General features: G+C 42.6%; 1 protein-coding gene across 4 annotated transcripts in view; it reads right to left on the bottom strand.

Moving 5' to 3' along the window:
- PFKP (phosphofructokinase, platelet) overlaps positions 1 to 26535 on the bottom strand; it is a 332348-nt gene that overhangs the window by 123648 nt on the left and 182165 nt on the right. For all 4 annotated transcript variants that reach the window (XM_086941516.1, XM_086941517.1, XM_086941518.1 and 1 more), the window contains exon 12: positions 6164 to 6233. In XM_086941516.1, coding sequence (XP_086797642.1) covers positions 6164 to 6233 — 70 coding nt within the window. The remainder of the gene's footprint in view (positions 1 to 6163; positions 6234 to 26535) is intronic.

The following is a 26535-nucleotide window of genomic DNA, read 5'->3' as shown; positions in this document are numbered from 1 at the left end:
TCAGCCCTTTCTCGTGCCACCATAGGGGCCACCTTTGTGCCGACCATTTTGTGCCGAAGATGGCACCAAAGCCTATGCTTCCTGCTGAATCTGTCCATAGCCCAAGCTCTTCGGAGGACACGGCTGGCTTGTTCCAGACGACTCGGCCATTGAAGTCCGCCAAAAATGCTAACCAAATCCGCATGTCCTGGCGGACCTCGGCCGATAACCTCGTGCGATGATGACCCTCTTTTAGGCCAACCATCGCTTGGGCAATTGAGCGGGAAAAGGGGCGAGCCATTGGGATCACCCTCAAGGCAAAGTTCAACTTTCCCACTAATTGTTGCAACTGATGCAGTGTAACCTTAGATACATTTAAACATACTTGGAGGGCTGCCCTGAATCTCAACACTTTGCTAGCTGGTAAACGGAAACACCCCTCCCTTGAGTCCAACTCGATCCCCAAAAACTCGAGGCAAGTCGTGGGACCCATAGTTTTACCCGGTGCCAATGGCACGCCAAAATGACCCATCAACACACAGAATTCAGCTAAGGCCTGAGCACATTCGGGATTTCCGGCGGGGCCAAGGAACAAAAAGTCGTCAAGGTAGTGCATTACATTTCGGAAACCTGTTTTCTTAGTGAACACCCATTGCAGGAAAGTACTGAATTGCTCAAAATAAGCACATGATATAGAGCATCCCATTGGCATACACCTATCCATGTAAAATGACCCCTGGAACCCGAATCCCAGAAGACGCTGATCGTCTGGGTGTACCGGGAGCAACCGGAACGCTGACTCGATATCTGATTTCGCCATCAACGTCCCGGGCCCCAGGCGATTCAAGATGGCTACTGCCTCATCAAACGATGCGTATCGCACCGAACAAACTTCTGGATCAATTGCGTCGTTCACAGAAAGACCATGTGGAGCTGACAGATTATGGATCAAACGAAACTCACCTGGGTCCTTCTTGGGGACCACCCCTAACGGAGAACAAACAAAATCCGGTACCGGGGGCACACTAAACGGGCCGGCGACCCGTCCCCGGCTAACTTCTTTCTGAATTTTCTCTTGCACTACAGATGTATGTTGTAAAACGGAAAGTTGATTTTTGCACATCCCTACACCCTGAAAGTCCCCCACCGGGATGCGGAAACCATGTGTAAAACCGTTCCGCAGCACCCCAGCAGAAGTACGATCCGGGTATTCGCTGAGCCAGGGAATCATTGCCAAGGTATCAATCGGGGTTGGTAAAGGCGCCCCTCGGACTAGCTTAGACCTGTTTGGCGCCTCCCTTACCCCCATTCTCACCCGTTCTGGCTCTGCACGATGACTCAGGATGGGACGACCCACACGTACTACATTCGTGTTTGAATTTACACGATCCCGGAGGCCTGGTACATTTCCCTTTGTTGAAATTAAAACAGAAACCCTTTCTCCCTGTATTGCCTGCGGGCCTCGACTGATCGTCGGTGCTCGTACTTGGTCGAAAGGGCGTCCCCACATTTTGGCGGGAGTAATCAACAACAGTGCTCCCAACCAATGGCATTCTTAACATTCCCGATTCTTTCATTTTATCCCATGTTACAGAATCATAACAATCCCAAGTCAAACTCTTGTTATGTTCCTTTTCTTTCCTGAACAGATTGTCATAACAAAACCAATGGTTACCTTGATACGCTGTCGAGTAACCCATTATTCGTGATTGATAAATGGGAAACTCAGGAAGCAACTCGGGCCTACGTTCCCCCAAAATTGATGTAAAAATACCCCACGCATTGCCCCAGTTGCCAATATTCTCATTTACCTTAAAGGCGGCCATCTTTGCGCGCCAAACACTCGGATGCATTAGGTCCTTCTGACTTTTAACATGCTCCACCTCATAATGATCAACAAGCAAGGAGAAAATATTCACGTACTCCCCCGCCCAGATCTTTTCCTTTATAGCTAAAGGCACATGTTGTCCCAATCTCTCTCTACGAGAGGGTGCTGACTCGTCCCTTGCAATCGGCAATGGCCGCTTACCTGAACCGGACGCAGCATCTGCCGCTTGCGGCTTGTCTATTCCCGCCAACGGCGCAGTCACTTTAGCTGCATCTCTCTTCTCACGAAGCCCTTTTATCAGCGCCTGTGCCTCGGCAGCCGTGGCGCCATCACTACTAACCCCCAACCATGCTGCTAGCTGTGCTGCCAGCTCGGGGGGCATGTCTTCCTTGGAAGTCGGGGTGACGACAACGGGGATTGGATTCCCCTCCATCGGTACTGGGGTCGGCGCCTCGAGCGGGGCAGAGGGAACCGGGACGTCTCCACCGGCTGGAACCCTTCTCGGCCTCTTAGGTCTCCCTCCAGCCGGCGCAGGGCCCGAACCCTCCTCCCCGTCTCGCTCCGCCAACCGTTTCTTTATGTCGGACACCTCTTTGCAAAGGGCCCGCACCATCTGGTCGGTCGTCATTCTCTTTGCGCCTTTCTTGGGCATCTCTCCGAGGAAGTATCTAGAAGACAAAGAAAAAAGATCAAAACGCTCAAAATTGGCTCTTCGTTCCGTCCCGAGCTCACGTGTAGCGAGGAGGTGCAGCTTCGGAGCACAAGAACAAGAGGACGTCTTCTGGTCTTGCGTCTCTTTTTATCCGTCTTCAGGGCGGGCGAAAACCCGCCCCTGCCTGCCCCTAGGGCGGGGCTGGCTACGTCGGTGTCTAGGCCAGCCCACTCTAGGGCGGGAAAAAGCGCGCCCCGGCTACGCCGCTTCGGGCATACCAGCTGAGACGCGCTTCCCGCCCCAAAATGGCTTCCCGGGGGGATCGAGGCACTCCGCCATACGTTCGGGGGGACCGAGTGGTCGCCCCTTTCCATTTCCTTCCTGTGTGCTAGCTCCTGTTGAGCTCTTAATATGATTCACAAGTTATCAGTAGAAGGTTCAGACACATCTAAATAGTCTGCAGTCATAAAATGTGGAGAGCCCTCCATTTTCCCAGCTGTTTATCCAGAAAACACGACTCTATTATTGTTGTTTCTGCTTAAAAGATTGTACAACAGTCTACTAGTTAGTGAGTGTTTAACAGTCCACCTGCTATGAGATCCTTTCAAGGTGATATTTGTATTTGAAAATCATTCTAGGCATTATGCTTATCTGACTTTATCTAGCGATGTAATCATTGTTATAATATTTTCTGGCAGTAAGTGACAGAATTGGGTGAAATTCAATGTTAAAATGTATTTGCTAAGAAGCCACTTTATCTTACATTGTGGCACTAAAGGAGACCTTTGCAGAGAGTAGGAGGAATTCGAAAAGTCCAATATCAAAGCAGATTGAGTAATTTTGTAATGTACACTGTATGATCTCAACTATATCAAGATTCTTAATTCCTGAACTCTGAACCATAATAAATGAAGTGAACTATGCATCATACGTGACAAACAGTTGATGAGTTATATATGTCTATCCCTGGTATAAATATGGGAACATAATATTAATATGTTGGGCTATTTTCACTGTTTGTTCGAAAATATGTCACAGGCAAATGCCTTGCATGAACGATAATCTGTAGGTATTTGCAAACAAAAAATGTTCTTATATAATTTGAAACTATCTCCCCCACATTTTATCTCAGAAATTCAAAGTTGATTTAACATGGTTCACGAAACCATGGATTTCCTTATGAGTACAATCTACTACGTTTTTCTTTACCCCATTTCTTGCATTTTATGTAAATCTTTTAGTTGTTTGGTGATGAGGGACTTAAATATACTCTCATAACTACTTACACTATGTATTACTTTTTAAATTCACTCATAGTTATATGTATTCTTCCTACTTTATATTGATGGCACTCAACAGCTTTTATTCCTTTGTATTAATTGACCTTAAAATAAGCTTTTTCTGCCTTCACGTTCAGTTTTCATTTCACTGTTATTAAAGAAAATTGCATGCCGCCAAGTACAAGCATTCTAAAGGCAGCCTTTTCGAAAAATTAACAAAGTTCTATTAGCTGTACATTTGGAATTTCTATTCATATTACAAGTCCAACCCGGACATGCTATAAGATGGACATGCTCCTGCTAGAAATTTCGAAATATCAGAACAAACCTTTTAAAAAAGATCTGTTAAAGTTAAGGCAATGACCTGTTCCGATTATACAGTTCCTCTTAGGGCTTCGAACACTTTCAAATTTTTACATAGCTGAGTATTTCCATGTAATTAGAACTGTATTTCTACACGAAAACTTACTTGTCGCAGTAGCATCCTTTTCATTGGTGTGGGACTAATTGTTCTATCAGTAGATTTTAAAGAAATAGTAATCCTCACTTCAAATTCACAGTTGATGCAATGTTTCTGAAACCTTATGAATTAACAGTACAGCATGTTCACTTGTGTATTGTAGATTCAGGAGAAAATCACGCAGTTTGACAGAAACATCTTTTTGATTGGGGACCTGGATGAGGTATCCTTTTGTGTGTGTATGATCTGCAATAGGCTATGTAATTTCTATGAGACGGCCGCTAATTTAGCTTCGATTGGGAAATGCATGTCTTCAAGAAGGACAAGGAAATTCCACACAATGATAAAACATACATTGCTTACAATTGTTGTTGACTACTATTGTTTCAATGGTGGTAGTATTATTTTGCTTTAAGAAAGATTGTAGTTTGGGGGGTTTGCGGTTGCACAACAGCATTTTATGTGAAGGTGGAAACGAATCCCCAAAATCAGAATTCTGAGAATTATTTTCCTGAGTCTATACATTATCCTGAAGAAGATGGGACGATGTACACCTTAAATAAATAATCCACAAGTCTATGTGTCTGGGGTTTTGGTATTCACTGTCCAGACCTTGCAGGCTTTCGGGTTCAAGAAAAACGTTTAGCCGGATTAGCTCGTTCTGATGAGATTAAATTAGGCACTAACATATTTCAATAAAGTTTATATGCTTGATACATCCAGTTTAAGCATCATTACTAAAATTACAAATTCAGGAGGAATGCAACTCTGTGACCACACAACGCTTTAAAATTACACCACAGCGGAGACCCTATCATCCGTGACAGAGATTTTGGAACAAAGAATTATGCCGCATATTACCAAGGGGGTTTATCTCCGCTTTTTTGGCTTTAAAAGCCAAGAAAGCGGAGATAAAATCATCTCCCTGTTACCTAGCTGTCGCTAACACCAGTTAGCGACAGCTAGTAGGAGATAGCGACCATCTTGGGCCCCACTTTGCATGTCAGTGATATTTATCACTAATGACATGCAAAGTGGGCGTGCCAAGATGTTAGCAACTGGAAATAGTCACTAACATCGCTATCTCCTATTACCAACTTTTGGAGATATTCGCGCTAAGCGTGAATATCTCCAAAAGCTAACACCTGCCCTGAGCAGTTCTTAGCCATGTTATCCAATGGGAGGTGGATAACATGGCTAAGAGCATTAGCTCGGTAATGCATGAATATCGCTGCCTTTTCAGCGATATTCATGCATTGCGGCCGATTTTTATCGCATTTGTGATAAACCTTGGTAATACCAAGGTTTCTCTGCGATAAAAATCGCTGCAGCTCAGCGGTATTTTTTTGTCTCTAACCAAGCAATTGCGATAATTATCGCTATTGCTTGGTAATATGCCCCTACATTTTTAGAACTTTTCCAAGAGCACCTCTGTATTTAGATGTTCTGAAAATAGCCTGCTGTTTATTTGAGTAAACAGTTGCATACTCATTACAGGCACAATTCAGTTTTTTTTGTAAACGGTCCTTTTAATGCAGTCATATGATCAACTTATTGTGTATAGGGCAATGCACAGCAACCAGCAGGTAAGCAATTTAAGAGACACAGAGGATTATCTTTGATTTCTAGTGAATGTGAACAAGTAATATGTGTCATAAAAAAGTTACTTAAGAAAGCAGGCAGCACTTTGAGACAGCTAGTCCAATCCAGATTTGAATGAGGGGTCATACAGTACAAACATCATGTACAGAATTGACAGTCACACTTTCACTAGAAAGGTATGTTTTAACACCAAATATACAGTTAACATGAGCACACAATAAATGACAGAGAAAATATTGTCACTGCATTGCACATAAATTGCAAGTATTTTTACAAACAGGTAGAAATAAGAATCACAACATAACTATGCAGGCTTTTGCCGACTCTGTGTTGACTTGTAAGATTCATAATACATAACTAACCTTTGGCAGCTTAGATACAGCTTTTTTATGAGACAACAGTTTGTAAGTATTGAGGTTGTTTTCGAAGCTCCTGAAAAGAATAAAAATAGTTGTATTGGATTTATTGGCTCCCATACAGATGCACATATGCCCAACTAAGCTATGTTGTGAAAATATGTCTTATCTATAAAACACATGCTTGAATGATGATTAGGGCCTAGAAATCACGTGGAGTAGAGAACAAGTTAATGTCCCTCCAGGGCTTGCCAGGTCCAGCCACACACTACATAGGAAAATACAATATTAAAGCTTATATATATACATATATATATATATCCAGTTTCCAACCTCAGCGCCGCTTGCACGCGCCAAAAAACGAGAGACGGACTCTTCCTTCTTTCCAGCAGCCGCTGTAAGTTTTATTTTTTCATTTAGATCAGTGCATTGCCGTGCTCACACCAAACGTGTTTCGGCGATCCCTGTCGCCTTGCTCGCTGGTAACAAGTGCTCTCAATCCCTTAGATTTTTAAATATTCACCCCACCAATCCCCAGTCACCAAAACATCATAGAAATCAACAACAGACTTAAACCGGCTTGTATATACTGACATTCAATTCGAAATGCAGGGAAAAAAACCTTCTATTGCGATTTTTATCTCAATACCCCATGTGATAAACTCATTCAATTCATTTGTGAGATAAAGCACAATTCATAGAAATTCAATATACATAAAAAATATATATATATACATCGAATTTTACATTGGGGAATAATTCATATCTCTGTATAAATACAAAAATGTTTTACATATTATACATGATGTTAATAAAGACATCATATAAAAAGTACCTGTACATAATTCATATAATCAGTAAAAACATTAATACATGCAACACCGACTGGCTATGTTTTAAGTCTGTATTACACTTTCATAAGATGACTGAGGATAATGTGAAAAAAATAATAATCACCTCAATGTGTACTTGTGTGTTATGTGAACTCCCAGCTGGGAGTATTGGAATGATTTTCATAAATAAAGGGCAGGAAAAAACTTTGGCATGATGAAATCATAATTCGACATTAATACCTGTACTAATACATTGCAACTCAACATACCGGTAATAATAATGAGTTTCAATCAAATTGGGGAAAGAGACAAAATTCTCATTTCAATCAAATTACATCAGCTGACCACTCCATGTTTAAAGGTATACCATCTCAATGATGGGGATAAACCACTCATTATGATGAATATAGTTTTAAAACATTAAGAACATATAGTATATTACATATGTTAAAAAAGTGCGACAAACTGGTGACTCTATTAAATATATAAATAAGCAATTCATAATGAGTCCATATTAAAAATCCTACCTCTAGATAATTCAAGACCATTAATGATATATGACCAGCTATTTACAAAAAATGATGTAAATCTTCACAGATATTAAGACCCCTAGGGGTCTTTGTGTCAAGTTCAACTATATACCTTGTCTCCAGACGGCGCAGCTGTTTTTCTCTATCACCGCCCCTTTTATTTAATGGAACGCTATCTATTACAAAATACTGCAGAACATTTACGTTGTTATCATGTTCACTTCTTACATGCCTGGACTCCGGATAAGTTGGGTCAGAATTGACTGTGGCTCTCAGGTGCTGCAGTATTCTGGCCTGTACCGGTAGATTTGTGCTGCCCACATATTTAAGGCCACAAATGCAAGTCAGCACATACACGGCAAATTCCGTTTTGCACGTGTAGTGCCCCTTGATCTTAATAGGGGTATCTGAAAATGCATTGCTATATGTGGTGGTATTTGAACCAAATCTGCAGGCCCTACACAAGCTACACTTATAGAAAGCGTTTCTGGCAGTTAACCACTTGTCCTTGGTATATAGTTCTGGACTGGTCTTAACTAGGTCCGTTCTCATGGAGTAAGCCTTTCGGAGTGTAAAGTTAGGTTTATTAACATACACCCCATTAAGGACAATGTCGGTCATCACTATAGGCCATTCTTTTGTAATTATCTTCTTGATAATCTGGGACTGTCGACTATAGGTTGTAATGAATCTGCAGATCTTACTAGATTTATCCTCCTGATTGGTTTCGACTGTACTCAGTTCTATGTTCAGACTACCAGCTTCTACCACTGATTTATTTTGGAGAAGTATTGATCTATCTATCTGGTTAGCTTTTCGCATGACTGCCCTCAGGTTTTCTCTTTATAGCCACGCTCGAGCATTCTACCCACCGCTATTGTTTGTGCTTCAGCGAGGGCTCTGTTGGTGCTGCATGCTCTTCTGACTCTCAAGAACTCCCCATATGGCAAACTAGCTATGGTGTGGTGGGGTGAAAGCTGTTGTCATTGAGCAAGGTATTGCCTGCCGTTGGTTTCTGGTAGAGACTTGTTTCTATTTTACTATTCTCTATAGTGACCAGAATATCCAAACAACTGATGGAGGTGGGATCAATGTCATAGGTACATTTTAAATTTTGTTGATTCCTGTTAATGACATCTACAAAATTCTTGGCTTCCATTTCAGTTCTCCGCCAAACAATGAAGATGTCATCAACAAACCTCCACAGCTCCACAATGTGTTTATCAACCAATGCACCATGCTCCCCTTTGAGGACATGCTCCTCCCACCAGCCCACATGTAAACATGCGTAGCTGGGGGAGAAGCATGCCCCCATAGCCACTCCTCGTGTCTGCCTATAAATGGTACCATCGAACAAGAATCTGTTATTGTTTAAGCACCAATGCATCATTTTTAATAGGATATTGTTGTGATTATACCATTCTATACCCCTTTGTTTTAAAAAATATTCCACTGCGTTCAAACTGTCAGTGTGTTTTATACAGGTATATAATGATGCAATGACCAGAGTTACCAATAAGTAGTCCTCTTGCCATTCAATACCATTCAATTTGGATAAAAAATCCAGTGAGTCCTGAATCTATGAAGGTAAATTCTTTACAAACTCTTGCAGATAATAATCTACATATTTCGAAGTGTTTTCAAAAGTGCTATTAATAGCAGAGATGATTGGCTGCCCCTGCAATATATATATATACGAGCAGCCCATCCCGACGTTGACCGGGTATGAATTGCTGCCGGCCAGAAGTATAGTGTTTTGTAGGATTTCGTTTTGATAACATTGTGAAACGCTCTGATTCACAGTGCCCTGCTGATGCACTTAAGAGTGCACGTTCAGTAGTGTGTGAACTCGAGTTTCCCTACTTTATTTTTCCTTGCAATATTATATAGCGCAAACTCGACAACATGGCATGAGCACAATTTACATTACAGAAGAACACATTCATTTGTGGTAGGCACGGGGAGACAAAGCGATTTGCCTAGAATCACAGGATGTTGAGCTGATGCCGAGATTCGAACGTAGCTCCCCAGCTCTAAAGTTCACAATTCTAGAACTTGTGGCGGAAGGTGTGTTTAAAAGTGTATGTCGGTGCTAGCCATAATGAGAGAGACCTGTGCATTTTTCAAATGGGTGGTGAAAAAATATGAGTATGTTGCAGGAGATGTGGGCCGCCGTGCCACCAATGTACTTACAGGGGGAGGGTAAACACCCATTAATCCGCAACTTTCTTTCCGCATACCATCACTCCGCATACTTTCATTACGAAAGTACCATGACTCCGCAATGCCATTATAACGCATGGCATTACATTTTATATGCTTTTACCACACATACATTTACAACGAAATTCATTGTAAATGCATGAATGGTAAAAGCATGTTTTCTTTAATGTTTGGATAAGGTAAGTATGGGTATAGGGGTATATGTTTTGGGTACTGAGGTATATGTTTTGGGGGTGTTTGGGTATTTTAAGGGTTCAGATATAGTTTTGGGTTATGGGGTACAGGGGTAGTTTTAGGGTTTAGGGATAGGCATGGGGTTTGTGGTACAGGGGTATTTTTTAGGGTTCAGGGCTAGGTTTGGGTTTTGGGGTACAGGGGTATTTTAGGGTTCAAAGGTGGTTTTGGGGTACCGTGGTATTTTTAGGGTTCAGGCTAGGTTCGGGTTTTGGGGTATAGGTGTATTTTTAGGGTTCAGGGGTAGACAATCTCGCCAACCTCGGACTCAAACAACTTGTCAACACACCCACTCACAACGCAGGTCACACACTCGACCCTATCTTCACCTCCAGCAAACATATCTCCTTCAGTCACACCACAGTTCTCCATTGGACGGACCACAGCTGCGTTCACTTTGTCTACAAAATGACCACAGCCCACAACAATCCTCAACCTACTCTACAAAGAAACTGGAACAAAATCACCATCGACCAGATCTCCTCATCGCTGCTTCAAAACCCCCCTGCCTACTCTTCGAACCCCAACGAAGCAGCCATTAACCTCACTCAATGGCTAACCAACAGCGCCGACAACCTAGCACCTTTGAAAAAACGTCAACTCAAACTAGGCAGCAAAAACGCCCCCTGGTTCAACGATGATATTAAGAACTCCAAGAAACTCTGTCGCTCCTTTGAGAAGGCCTGGAAAAAAGACCCAAACACCAGCACAAGGGATGCCTTCAAAAACGCCACCCGCATACACCACCAACTGATCCGGAATGCCAAGAAAGCCGCATTCAAGGACCGACTAGACAACAACGCCCACAACAGCAAGGAATTATTCAACATCGACAAAGAGTTTACCAACCCCACTGCCAACTCCAACGACATCACCCCATCTCAAACCCTCTGCGACTCCCTAGCTTCGTTCTTCCACAACAAAATCGCAGACATCCACAACAGCTTCGACAACCAACCCGGAGTCCAACCCACACAAACTTCGGCTGCACCTCCAGCCCCCTTGAACACCCTTAATGACTGGAACCCAATCTCCACTGAGGACACCATCCACCTGATGAACTCTATCCACTCAGGATCCCCAACAGACCCATGCCCTCACCACATCTTCAACAAAGCAGACTCCATCATAGCACCACACCTCCGAGACGTCATCAACTGCTCCTTCAACTCCGCTACCTTCCCGGAAAGCTGGAAACACGCCAAACTCAGCGCCCTTCTGAAAAAACCCACAACGGACCCCACCGAACTCAAAAACTACCGCCCCATCTCGCTCCTTCCATTCCCGGCCAAAGTCATCGAGAAAGCTGTCAACAACCAACTTGCCGCCTTCCTCGAAACCAACAAATCCCTCGACTCCTCACAGTCCGGCTTCCGAGCCAAACACAGCACTGAGACCGCCCTCATCGCAGCAACAGACGACATTCGAACTCTACTAGACAATGGAGACACAGTTGCCCTCATCCTACTCAACCTCTCCGCAGCCTTCGACACAGTCTGCCATAGCACCCTCCTACAACGCCTCAGAAACATCGGAATCCAAGGAAAAGCACTGGAATGGATCACCTCGTTCCTTGCCGGAAGAACCCAGAGAGTCCGCCTCCCACCATTCAAGTCGGAGGCCACTGAAGTCATTTGTGGCGTACCACAAGGATCTTCACTCAGCCCCACCCTCTTCAACGTATACATGAGCCCCCTCGCGAACATCGTACGCCAACACAACCTCAACATCATCTCCTACGCGGATGACACTCAACTAATCCTCTCGCTCACCAAAGACCCCAACACCGCCAAAACCAACCTACATGAAGGAATGAAAGAAGTAGCTCAGTGGATGAAGCACAGCCGTCTGAAACTGAACTCAGACAAAACAGAAGTCCTAATCTTAGGTACCTCCCCCTCCGCCTGGGACGACTCTTGGTGGCCAGAGGCCCTTGGAAAAGCACCCATCCCGACAGACCACGCGCATAACCTGGGCGTCATCCTGGATTCCTGACTCTCGATGACCAGACAAGTCAACGCCGTTTCATCCTCCTGTTTCAACATTCTTCGAATGCTCAAAAAAACATTTCGCTGGATCCCCACCGAAACCAGAAAAATGGTCACCCACGCATTGATCACTAGCCGCCTGGACTACGGTAACACCCTTTACGCCGGAACCACCGCAAAACTCCAGAAAAAACTCCAACCTATCCAGAATGCATCAGCCAGACTCATACTAGACATCCCGCGTAAAGACCACATTTCTGGTCACCTGAAAAACCTTCACTGGCTTCATGTCAATAAGATGATAACATTCCGCCTCCTAACCCACGCACACAAAGCACTTTACGAACTTGGACCCAAATGCCTCAACACGCGACTTTCATTCTACACCCCCTCCCACCAGCTACGCTCTTCCAACCAAGCCTTTGCTGCTGTCCCTCGCATTAACAAATCCACCATGGGAGGAAGATCCTTCTCATACCTGGCAGCTAAAACCTGGAACTCTCTTCCCATTCACCTTCGCCTCACTCAGAACCACCTAGCATTCGGAAAGCTACTTAAAACCTGGATATTCGACAAGTAATTCCCCACCCTTCCTCCAGCGCCTTGAGACCCTTTGGGTATATAGCGCGCTATATAAATTATCGACTTGACTTGACTTGACTTAGGTTTAGGTTTTGAGGTACAGGGGTATTTATAGGGTTCAGGGCTAGGTTTGGGTTTTGGGGTACAGGGGTACTTTTAGGGTTTAGGGATAGGTTTGGGTTTTGGGGTACAGGGTATATTTATAGGGTTAAGATGGGTTAGTGTTTAAGGGTGTTGGGGTATTTTAAGGAGTACGGGTGGGTTATGATTATGGGGTGCAGGGGTATTTAAAGGGAGCAGGGTGGGATTAGCACACAATATGAGGCATGGCATGAAGGGCGGAACAAACCACTCGCCCCCAGCGTTTGTCATGCCCCCAGCACACGCCCACAGCACACCGCAGACAAGCCCACAAGGGACTACTTTGCTGGCACGGTTGTTTTAGCTTTTAAATGTGTATGGTGGGCGCCTGCTTAGCCTATGACCTTCTGCTGCACTGCCCTTTCCAACGCTGTAATGGGTGTTGTGATTGGTGCTGTGGTTCGTGAGATTACTGGCCTCAAATTTTGGGCTCTCTCTTTATTATATTAGTATAGATATATCCAGCATTCGTGAGGGGCACAAGCCAAAACTTTATTGGTCGTCAAAAGACACTCAGAAGCGTTTCAGAACAACTGCCTTTGTCAATGTCAGCCAGCGTGCCGCATTGCTCACATTTATACTTCAATTTCACAATCATTGAAACAACATTCATTGACATAGATGTAGGACTGCAAAATAACATCATTCGGCTTTTGTGATTTTGGGTGCCATTTTGTAACATTCAAAATATTTAGAAAGCAATTCATCTTGCTGTTCAGTATCAGCGATATGATATCTAGCTGTCATTGTTTGATTAAGCTGAATAACATTTATGCATTTAATCAATGATATGGTAAGATTATAAATCTTTTGACAGCTAAAGCAATGTATGAGCTTACCCTGTTTAGGATTAGTTACCTATTTGTTCATTGAGCCCTGTAGAGGCCTTTTCCAAAAGCAATCAAATGAGCAATTAATCTGATTAGACGCTCTATAGTAATATAAGTAAGCAGCATGGCTCAGTTTTCCACAGGCCTTCCTTTATTTTTTTTCATATAAGGTGCATGAGTGTTGTCCAACACATTTCGGGCGTATTTTATATATATATATATATATATATATATATATATATATATATAGGATCAAGCCCCGCCCGCGGAGCGAAACGCGTCAAGGAGAGCACTTGCTTGGTTTATGCTGCAAATAAATCATCACTGCAACACGATCTATGGTGTGATGGCATTTCCTTAATCTTCGTTTGAAGTGATTTTAAGGGAGAGGTGGTCTGCGCCTGTTTGTGTCCGCGCTGATAGCGGTCAGGATTTATATATATATATAATTGTTTCAATAAACGTGATGTTTCACGAACCTGTGGAGTGTGCTCCTCTCCTTTCTCTTGGAGCAGAGAAAACTTGGAATAATTTAATCACAGCCTGGGTCCTGGCTGACGAGCGATGCACCCCCAGCCATGCGCGCCGGAATCTGCTGAACAAAGGACCAACAACGAAGACGGTGTAAACCAAGCTCCTGCAGCGGCGCCACCAAAGACCAGACTTTGGAATGGGCCCCCAAACGCTCGAAAACAGCGCCGACGGGGACACAGGCACAACGAAAGTGTAATTCTTAATTTTGACATTTTCCACCAAAGGGCTGGCCCATGGTTGCACTACAAGGACCACAATGCTCGAATTTGTATCCCACCTGAGGGCAATTATTTACGGAGCTACAAAAAACCTTGCTGTGCTTCCGAGGGTGATTCAGAAAAGGGGTGGTGATGAACAGAGTGTCTGAATTAGGCAGACCACTCTTACCCAGTCCAAAGATCAGGGCTTGATCCATCACCGTTATTTATCTCACTGCCCCATCCCAGCTCAGAACCTGGCTATATGCAAATTAGTCTGTCCCTGGCCCAGTGCATCATGGGAACAGGGCAGACCAAACTACCAAGCCAATTCTTCACCAGAAAGGAGACAAGCTACCGGGGACCGGTTTCTGGCATTTCAGCCTCTTCGGCCCGGCTTGCTTGAATCCTGATGGAGCAGTGAGAAAGGGACTCATGTCTGAGTATACCCTGCCACAACTATGGTGGCCAAAAACGATTTACAAAAAGGGGGTGGTGATGAACAGAGTGTCTGAGTTAAACAGACCACTCTTACCCAGTCCAAAGATCAGGGCTTGATCCATCACCGTTATTTATCTCACTGCCCCATCCCAGCTCAGAACCTGGCTATATGCAAATCAGTCTGTCCCTGGCCGAGCAAAACACAGCACTGAGACCGCACTCATCGCAGCAACAGACGGCATTCGAACTCTACTGGACAATGGAGACACAGTCGCCCTCATCCTCCTTGACCTCTCCGCAGCCTTCGACACAGTCTGTCATAGCACCCTCCTACAACGCCTCAGAAACATCGGAATCCAAGGAAAAGCTTCCGAGGGGCCATCTGATGTCAAAAATGGCTCCCCCTACCCTCCGAAGAAGGCCGATGCGGCCGAAATGCATCAGGACACTGGAGCCGTGCTATCAATTGTTTTAATAAACGTGATGTTTCACGAACCTGTGGAGTGTGCTCCTCTCCTTTCTCTTGGAGCAGAGAAAACTTGGAATAATATATATATATATATATATATATATATATAACCTACTGGCGGTCGCCAGTAGGTAGTTATAGTTAGGATTTTTTTCAATGTTAAATCTCAAAATTCTATTTGGAATAACTTTGGCACCGGTTGACAAATCTGCCTGAAAATTTCCTGAAAATGGCCTCGTCGAGCTCCGGTCCTTCCTTGAAAGTTTGGGGGGGATACGTCAAGCGGGGGCCGAGATAAAAGGGGGGTCCCAAAACGCGTTTTCCCCATGTAAATTTCCATAGGGCGGTCGATTTCACTTTTAGCCCGAACGGCTGAATGGATTTCCAGCAAACTTGGCAAAATTGAAGGGACTGGTAGCCCGATGTGCCTTTGCTATGTCTCAAGATATGTGCTGCAGTGGATTTTGAGTAATTTAGGTTCAAAAAAATATATATATCTATATGCGCTCTCCGGTGCGCGCACCGGAGTGCGCTCCAGGCGCGACACGCGACTTGCGCGCAGGAAGCTGATTGGCTCTTGGGTGTCTGTAAACATTCTAAACAGTCTGGAGCGGCCGCCATCTTGTGTATCGGTAAAATCGAGACACAAGGGGTTTGAAAAAAAAAGGGGCAAATGACCATAAGGGGGAAGAGTAGACCCCCTCTGACCCCCTAGGTTTGATGTAGGGGCTAAAATAGGGTCCTGCGGGGCATTAAATTTTTTTATTTTTTTTTCGTTTTGCGCGGGGGAAGCGCATGGTACGCGCACCGGCGAAGCACGGGGAAAATCCAGGACCATATTTATGAAGGCCTTGCGCTGCCAGTTTTGCGCCTCCTGTGCGTCAATTTTTGTGACGCACCAGCGGTGTAAAAAAATGCGCATTGTTACGCAATATTTAAAAAGTGACGCATCTATCTAGATGCGTCACTTTTTAAATATAGTGCAACGAGGCACATTTTTTTACACTGCTGGTGCGATGCGTCACTTTTCTGTGCGCACTCCTTATGACATTCCAGATGTGTCATATTTAATGTATGACGAATCATGTTGCAAGGAGTTACAGATACATCAGTATTTCTGACATATCTGTAAACATAAAAGTGACGCGAGGCAGGCGCAAGATTTTGACGCAACAGCATCCTAAAAGTGACGCAGAGAAATCTCATAGATTTCAGTACGTCGTTATTACCAAGCTTTTTGCGGGGGAATGCCCCCTCTGCATACATTATACCTGACGCAGATATAATGTGGCGCAGAGTTTTAAAAAGTGACCCATGTACCTAGATGCGTCACTTTTTAAAAATAGCGTCAGGTATAATGCATGCAGAGGGGGTGTTCTCCCGCAAAAAGCTTTGTAATAGCGACGCAGTGAAATCTTTGAGATTTCACTGCGTCACTTTTAGGATGCTGTTGCGTCAAAATCTTGCGCCTGCTTTACAGCAGGTGTTAGACTGACGCAAGACCTTTCACATGGTGCTTTTTCCATGTGAAAGGACACATTACTGGAGTTGCGTCACTTTTGTGACGCACTCCAGCAATGCGTTACTTGGAATGTCATAAGGAGTGCGCACAGAAAAGTGACGCATCGCACCAGTGGTGTAAAAAAATGTGCCTCGTTGCGTTATATTTAAAAAGTGACGTATCTAGGTAGATGGGTCACTTTTTAAAATCAAGCGCCACATTATATCTGCGTGAGGTATAATGCATGCAGAGGGGGTGTTCCCCCGCAAAAAGCTTTGTAATAGCGACGCAGTGAAATGTTTGAGATTTCACTGCGTCACTTTTAGGATGCTGTTGCGTCCTTTAAATATAGTGCAACGAGGCACATTTTATTACACTGCTGGTGTGATGCGTCACTTTTCTGTGCGCACTCCTTATGACATTCCAGATGTGTCATATTTAATGTATGACGAATCATGTTGCAAGGAGTTACAGATACGTCAGTATTTCTGACATATCTGTAAACATGAAAGTGACGCGAGGCAGGCGCAAGATTTTGACGCAACAGCATCCTAAAAGTGACGCAGAGAAATCTCATAGATTTCAGTACGTCGTTATTACCAAGCTTTTTGCGAGGGATTGCCCCCTCTGCATACATTATACCTGATGCAGATATAATGTGGCGCAGAGTTTTAAAAAGTGACCCATGTACCTAGATGCGTCACTTTTTAAAAATAGCGTCAGGTATAATGCATGCAAAAAGCTTGGTAATAATGACGCAGTGCGTCACTTTTAGGATGCTGTTGCGTCAAAATCTTGCGCCTGCTTCACAGCAAACCTTTCACATGGTGCTTTTTCCATGTGAAAGGACACATTACTGGAGTTGCGTCACTTTTGTGACGCACTCCAGCAATACGTTACTTTTGTGTTTACAGATACGTCAGAAATACTGACATATCTGTAACTCCTTGCGAATTGATTAGTCATATATTAAATATGACATATCTGGAATGTCATAAGGAGTGCGTCCACAAAAGTGACGCATTGCTGTTTTCACGTAGCGATGCGTCACTTTTCAGAAATGAGGCCTCCAGTTTATTCACTGTGTCATAACTTTCTTTTCTAACACTCACCTTCTTTCATTCCTCCTACTTCACTTCCTTTCACCTCTCATACCTTTCTGTTCTTTCTTACTCATTCTCCTTTCAATTATCAATGCACTATATTTCACTTACTCTTCATTTTTTTAAGAATATAGCTCTTTGATGAGAATTGGAGGTAGTTCTGAAAAGAACTTTTGGTTTTCTTCTTTTAACTGAACAGGAACAAAAACAGGGAATGGAAACTGCTCAACAGGAGCAAAAAGAAAACAAAAAAATTAGGGGTGGGAAGGGCAGCGATGGTTCTCCAATGCTCGAACCATGAGCAGGACACTTTGCTCCCCATAGGTGAGGAGTTGATTGCAGTATCTGCATTTGACGACCCCATGGTTAAATGCAGGTTGTATGTTTGCCACCTGCTCCTGCGATTGCTCTCTCCCAGAAGAAGTTGCTCCTCCGGTTGATGTAGAGGCCCCATCTCTGGGAACCTCTTGTGCCAGAGCCCTGACACTTTCCCGGGCAAAATTCTGGGGGTGCCTCCTCTCCACATGGCGAATCATGGTAAAGTTGCCAAAAGAGTACTTTTTTTTGGGGTTACCCCGTGACAGGACCTGTTTGCAGATCCTGCACTCCACTTTTGGTGCATTCACCTTTTTCTGGTCTGCTGGAAACTTAAAAAATTTCCAGATGAAATGCTCTTTGACCTTCGGCTGAGGAGGCTCTTCATCAATGAATTCAGGCTCATCTTCACTGCTGGATGGTCTGGCAGCCATGATTATCCAAGAAATATGCAAGAGCAAAAAGGCAGGTCTTTCAGTCACAAAAGTGAAAGAAGAAGTGAAGGAAATGGGTGGGGATTTCATTCATTGTAAAAAAAAACTGTTAGCAACCAATGAAAAGTGTTATTTTAGGGTCACATGACCCGACGCGTTTACGCTGCGCGCTCCGGAGCACTTCCGGTGCGTTTACACAGCGCAATCGTAGGCGCTTCCGGGGCGCAAACGTGGCGCGATCGTAGGCGCTTTTGCGTGCGTTTACGCGCCGCGAACGTAGGCGCTTCCGAGGGCACTTACGTTGCGCGCCGAAGTGACGTCATCAAACTTTTACAGAAATGCATAATCATTTTCCTTATTAAAAAAAACTAATTTTATTTGTATGGTACGAAATGTTTTGCATTATTATTAACTTTTCATTCATATTTTTTTTCACGAACGACAGTTGCGCTCTGGGTGCGCTTTCAGATGAGCTCACGGAAAAGCTTACCGGAGAGCTTAGCTGAAAGCTTCCCGGGGCGCGCACCCAGAGCGCAAAAGAAAAAAATTATATAAAAAAAATGAATACTTAAAAAAAAACAGCAAATTGTAAAAAAAAAAAAAAGGTTAGAAACTCGATATACAAAGGAATTAGCATTTAAAAAACCTATGAAATTCACTGAAAAAACCATAGGTTTCACACCAGTTATAGTTAGGAATTAGCATTTAAAAAACCTATTAAATTCACTGAAAAAACCATAGGTTTCACACCAGTTATAGTTAGCTGGAAATTTTACTGATATAAAAGCATTGAAATTCCCACGTTATAGTTAGTCGGACTCACTATAACTTGCGCGTGCAATGCACTGCTGATGACATCACATATTACATCACTCATGACATGGTCAGTGACATCACTCATGACATCACTGATGACACCGTCCTTGTGACAGAGTGACTGACCTCCTTTCACTGTAAAGTAACCCTTGAAACACATATTCAAAAATAGAAACTAACATTTTCAAATAAGTGGAGATATCTATACCAGTTGCAACAACCAATTCAGTAATTCCACCATTTATATACACATCCACTCATTCATCAACAGTTCTATATAGTCAGTCATACATATACTCACTCATCATATGTAGTGAGACACCTATACATCCGTTAACACACCGACAGTCTTCCAAAAGTTGCTCACACACATACTCACACATGCAAATAAACTATTGAACATCCATTTTTTTGCATATACAGCTATACACACACTACCACCTTACTTCTAAAGAAACTTACACATACTTACTCTCTTAAAAAATCACTTATAGAAACACATACTTATTAAAACAAGAATTCTTTCAATCTCTCACTCTCATATATACTCACTTATATACATCAATACTCACATATACTAGATTAAAACATATGTAGTTACTGATAAAGACACTAGTAAGACAGTCATTCACTTACTAACACATACATATACACACTCATTCACCCATACAGTCCGGCACATATGCTGTCTTCAAAACACATACAAACAGTGAGTCAGTCATTTATGCATCTATGTGCTAAGTAACACTCCCACCAAATCATACAGACACTTATACTGATACTAAAAAAAACATCTAATAACCCATATACACACATATGTAGCTACTCACCAACCCATGCAGCCACTTATACACAAAGTGAAACACTGATACATATATTTAAATATTTAAACATTACTCACTAATATATGTATTCACTAAGATACACTTAATAAGCCAGTTATTCAATATATTTTTTTTTAAACCATCCATTTAGACTTTTATTTAAACATTTATTCTCCCATCGACCTTTACATATACATATATAAAACATATTTATTTTTCAGAAAGACACACATTCACTGGATGGTGTCATCAGTGATGTCATGAGTGATGTCACTGACCATGTCATGAGTGATGTAATATGTGATGTCATCAGCAGTGCATTGCACGCGCAAGTTATAGTGAGTCCGACTAACTATAACGTGGGAATTTCAATGGTTTTATATCAGTAAAATTTCCAGCTAACTATAACTGGTGTGAAACCTATGGTTTTTTCAGTGAATTTAATAGGTTTTTTAAATGCTAATTCCTAACTATAACTGGTGTGAAACCTATGGTTTTTTCAGTGAATATATATATATATATATGTCGTGTCACTCTGACTTTGCTGTCTATTGCCTAATGTGTCCCTGTTTGTTACGCTACGTTGGGAGTACCATTAATTCTGTCAAGTTGAGAATATTAGAACACATGAGGGCCATTGCAAACAAAGACTTTACGTATCCCGTTGCCCGACATTTCTCCTTGAAACATAACAGTGACAATAATCTTCTCAGATATTTTTGTTTGGACCAAGTCGAAGAGAATCCTAGAGGGGGCAATAGATTGCTCACACTCAGGAGACTTGAGTCCCGGTACATCATTGACCTGGAGACTAAAGCAGCTAGAGGCCTAAATATGGGAGAAGAACTGGCCTCTCATTTGGGTTAACTGAGTGTATTACTGTGCTATGAGTTTTGTCTAGTTGAACACTGAGTCTCTAATAACAATGTTACAGTTTCATTATTTGTGCAATACTTTCTGGAAATGGTCTGAGTGTTTTTGTTTCTTGTTTTGTGATGGATGATATCATCACTACCGAGATTGAACTAGATGATTTGCTTTAGTTTTTGACCACATCGTAGTCTTGGCAGTCCTTTTGGGCTGCAATTGCCGATCCACGGCAAGATTGTGTCCGACCTGACCACATTATAGTTTTGTGTTTATGTCGCAAGTTGGGTAATTCTCAACAACATATTGTTGTCTTGGCCATGAAATGTATTATGTTTATGCAGTATTTGGTTTTGCTTTTAAGACAACAATTTAGCCGATACACGGCAGTATTAGGATGTGGCATACTTACTAGCAATCTAGTGTAATTTATGTTGAAGTTATACATTCCAAGATGGCGCCCCGCGCTGCGAACAAGAATCAGTCCTTTGTTTGTTTTGAAATTCCTTACAAACACTTATAATGGCGCTGCGCACGTCTTGTCAGATGAAAACATTGAGAAAGGGAGGGCTCTCCCGAAACGCGTCTGTCTTTTTGAATAAACTGACCTGCTAACGAACTGTGCCTTGCTTGAGAGTGCTTATTCTTCCTGGAACCCGGCTGGGCATTTTCAGGATTTGGGAGCTTGGATATATATATATACATATATATATATAAATATATATATATATATATATATATATATATATATATATATATATATATATATATATATATATATATATATGAGGTACGTACAGTTCCCAGTGCAACACAGCGCAGCGCAGTAAGCCACACCGTCAGTCAGGAACAGGCAAGACCCAAACGTGGTGCAAATAGATTTATTAGATGTTAGCCCAGCACCAATCCGCCATGACGCGTTTCGGCTAGAAATAGCCTTGATCACATGACAACGTCACGGGGGATGACCACCCCTTTTAAAGTGCAATACGTGCCATCACATGCGATAGAAAGCGAAGACATACTCAACTTTCCAATATAATACAAAATAGTTGTACAATAACTGCATAAATGCAAGAGTCGCACAAAAGGCAATATCAACATCCATTTGATTAATATTATTGGGAATTCATGGCATGGCTAATAGATAAATAAACTTATTGATAGTGCAAAAAGTTAAAAGCCTATAAATAATTTTAAATAATTATATTGCCATTAAAACTGTCCCTCTGCAAATTATGTACTTGTCGGGAGAACTGTTTTCAGCATTAATTATTAACAAGTACTGCAGTATACATAGTACATGCCACAAATCATATTGTACTAGGGTATCAAACAAACGGATAATTCAAGTAGAAATACTGCCCATGTGGGCTGCTACAAGATAAAAGCTTTTTGACCGCCTTTCAAGTAGTTGTGCAACATAGCTTTTTTCAGAACTGTCACATGATACGATGACAAAAGTGCTACCATAAAGTGAAAATGTGCATAAAATGTTAATTCATCAATTTTTCAGAAAGTTAGGTTAAAAACATAGGTCAAACAATGTGAGGGTCCAGGGCTCATGTTGAAAAATAGCCTCAATACTTATTCCATCTTAGATTCAAAATACAGGACACATAAAATTAATTCAGGTTAAACTGGAAGACATTGACAGCGTGGGTATGAACATGTTATAGATGTGTGTAGCAATCCTCTCCCATATTGAGACCCTGAGGTGTCTTGGTGTCGAGGGAGATAATATAGCGGGTCTCCAGCTTTCTTAATTGGGCCTCCCTATCACCACCTCTCCTTTGTGGGGGGATGCAGTCTATAACAAAATAGCGCAACATTGATGCATCTTTACCGTGCGCTAGTTCAAAATGCCTAGCTACTGGGTATGTAGGATCAGCATGTGCAATTGCACGAAGATGTTGTAATATACGCTTGTGGACCTGAGGTCGAGTGCTGCCTACATACCGAAGCCCGCATGGGCATTCTAAAACATAGATCGCAAACTCTGTTTTGCAATTTAGTTTTTGTTGGATCTTGATTGGTGTGGGAGATAGAGGTGTAACTACCTCGGTTTTACTCACACCGTGCTTACATGCTTTGCAGCTAGAACATCGTAAGAACCCTTTACTGTCGTCTAACCAGGAGCCAGTTACAACTTCTGGGCTGCTTGTTACCAGACTATCTTTCATTGCTCTTGCTTTTCGGTATGTGATGCTGGGATATTTAGGCAATGTGGTGCCCAGTATAGGATCCATTGAGATTAAAGACCAATTGTTTCTGATTATTTTTTCAATTGATCTGTGCTGGTTACTATACCCAATGATCAATCTAGTTTCATTGTCACACACACTAGCAGGGGCAGTTGGTTGGCTATCAACTCCTAAACCAAGGAGTTCTAACCTATTCGCCCTGTTGGCCCTAGTCATGGCATCATCTAAGATAGCTGGTTTGTAGCCACGCTGCAAAAAACGCTCCCTACACTGTAATTGTGCTACACGGCACTGATTTTCACTGCTGCAAATTCGTCTAACACGCAGCATCTCCCCATAGGGGATGCTGCGGATTAAGTGGGCGGGATGATGGCTGTCCGCATGCAGCAGCGTGTTACCAGCCGTGGGCTTTCGGTACAACTTAGTTTGGAGGGTGCCTTCCTGAACATAGATTTCGACGTCAAGGAACACAACAGACTGGGAACTGATAGTACTGGTTAGTTGGATATTGAGATTATTAACATTGAGTTTATCAATGAATTCTCTCACTTCTATCTCAGTCCCCTCCCAAACAAAAAACAAATCATCTATATAATGAGACCAGAGTTTCACCTTTGTGTCCATAGTGACAGAATGTTCTACCATCAGGACCTGCTCCTCCCAGAACCCCATGTGCAGACATGCGTAACTTGGAGAGAAGCAGGCCCCCATAGCTACTCCTCTGGTCTGTAAAAACAGCTGTTTTGCAAACAAAAACATATTGTTATCCAAACACATCGATATCATTTCTACCACCATTTTAGAATGTTCATTAAAGCATTCATCCCTCTTCTCTAGGAAGTGTTTAATGGCTCTTAGTCCATCTTGATGGAATATGCTGGTGTAGAGAGAAGTGACGTCCATAGACACCAGCATATAGGTGGGTTTCCATCTGAAATCGATGAGTTTTTTCAACAGGTCAGTTGTGTCCAAGACAAACGAGGGCAAGCTTCTTACATGTTCTTGGAGGAAGAAATCGATGTATTTGCTCACATTTTCTAAAAGACTATTACATGCGGAGATAATAGGTCTGCCCGGTGGTTGTTTTTGGTCTTTGTGGACCTTGGGAATGAAGTATATAACTGGAGTTACAGGATGTTCATTTTTTAAAAACTTGTACTCCTCCATGGTCAACAGTCCTTTACTACGCCAGGCAGACAACTTCAAGTAAATACCATTCTTTGCTGTATTTGCATCTTGCAAAGTTATCCGCTTATAACAGTCTTTATCATTCAATTGCTTGTGAGCTTCTTCTAGATACATGTTCCTTGGCCACAAGACAACATTGCCCCCCTTGTCTGATTGCCTTATGACTAGTTGTTTGTTTGCTTTTAATTTCTTTACCAGCTTGTGATATTCACCATCTCTGTAGTTGTACCGTTTGGTAGAGTGTGCGATTTTAATTTGCAACTCCTTTAATTGGAAGTTCACTCGCTCATGAAAAATGTCAATGTTGTCCTTGATCATCAGGGGACAATACTTTGATTTGGGTCTGAAGGGGGTCTGGCAAATTTTAGGAAGAGGTTCACCACCCAATGCAGTTTGAGTCTCCGTAGGAATTGTTCTTTCCTCTTCTTGAATGGCAAATAACTCCTGTGTTAATGCTGCTCCTAGAACAACAGGATCATTGGACCCCTGATCACCTGTGAGGTCTGAAATCGACTCTTGTATGCCCACGTTGTTGCTAGGGGCATCCAAGGAACGTGTTGCAAAGTGTTTGCGCAACTTCAGTTTGCGTGTGTATTTGAACATGTCGATTCTAGTTGTAGCATAGTCAAAATTTCCTCTGGGACTGTAAGACAGACCCAAAGATAGAATTGAAGTTTCTTTAGGAGTTAACACAGTATCCGATAAATTAATTACCGATTGTGAGCTGTTCTGGGAGATATTAGTTTCAATTACTGCTATGGTTGAGGTGCCCGATTCTTGTTCCACCTGGATCGTGGTTTCCTGGGCCTGCCTCTTGTTGATGCGGCGTTTGTGGCACTTGCGCCTTTCTGCTCGCTTCCTGTTGGCGCGCCTGCGCTGGCAGCCGCTGTCCCAGATCGCAAAGTTGACTTGCGGTCTTGTTGCACCACCTCCATTTCTTTCCCCGGGGTATATTTGCGAAACCCCGACCGCAGTTGTCTTCTTGTATCATTGTCGGACTCACTCTCTGGCTGAGAACTGTCACCCGAGACCGAGGACACTTCTACCTGTCCCGTAATAGTTGATGTGCTCTGTGTGGCGTGCGCGATATTCTCAGTGATATTACGTCGTTGCTTGATGGAGTCATACTTTTTCGCAAACGTAAATATCTGCCCATTTTCGTAATCAAGTCTATCGCGTTGGAACTTATACGCCTTGCTTTTCTTTATGATATCTTCCTCACGTTTTAAACGTATATTCATGTCCTCTCTGTACTTGGTGATTTCCGGAGAGGGAGGAAGCTTATCAATCTCCGCATTTAGTTGTGTAATCTCAACCAACAGTTTCAGCCGGTCACTTTCAGCATATTGGATGAGTATGACATATAGCAGCGTTGACATTGGTAAGATGTGATGGATATAGTTAAAAATGCCCATTCAGGGCAGTATTAAGGTTGTATGTCTTCTATTGTTGTCCTCACAATGAAATAATTGTATGCAAGTAGCCTGTTTAGGGCAAAATATTGCACTTGGAACTTTAATATTTACATTGATTAGTATTAATATGTTTGACATTATTTAGAATTACTGCAAGCAAAGCTCGTGAAGGTTTTAGCCCATTTTGGGAAATATATTGAGCTATTTAATGCTTGTCGATATGATAGTATTCCCCTATATTGCAATAATGAATTATGTGATTGTTTTGAAGTTGCTGCTATATGGGCTCAACTGTAAAATATTATCTTTTATAAGAGGTTTACCATGCCAAGATGGCGATGGTTTCAAATATGTCAATGAATTTTACACATGGAATGACATTAAATTGTGACCGTTTTGGATGCACCTGTGAACACTGAGGAAGGTGACAGCGGAACCGCGTTTGTTTGCACAAGTTACATTAAAATGATACATTTACCCCGTGAGTGCCGATTCCTTTGTGAGGGGAGACGGAGCAGTGATCTTGACCGCGGCCTTACCCCGCATTACGAAATGTTTATCTTTCCAACTGGTGCTTAGACACAGTCACTTATCTTCATCTGAAACAACACATGAATTTTACAATTGTACTACAAGTATTTTGACCCTCTTTTGCATAACTATGGTTCTTCACTATTGGGATTCATCATGCTGAAACTCACCATTACTA

This window comes from Lissotriton vulgaris, chromosome 10 (genome assembly GCF_964263255.1).
Source record: "Lissotriton vulgaris chromosome 10, aLisVul1.2, whole genome shotgun sequence".
NCBI lineage: Eukaryota > Metazoa > Chordata > Amphibia > Caudata > Salamandridae > Lissotriton > Lissotriton vulgaris.
The sequence above is the reverse complement of the archived record's forward strand: the minus strand, read 5'-3'. Positions and strand labels throughout refer to the sequence as shown.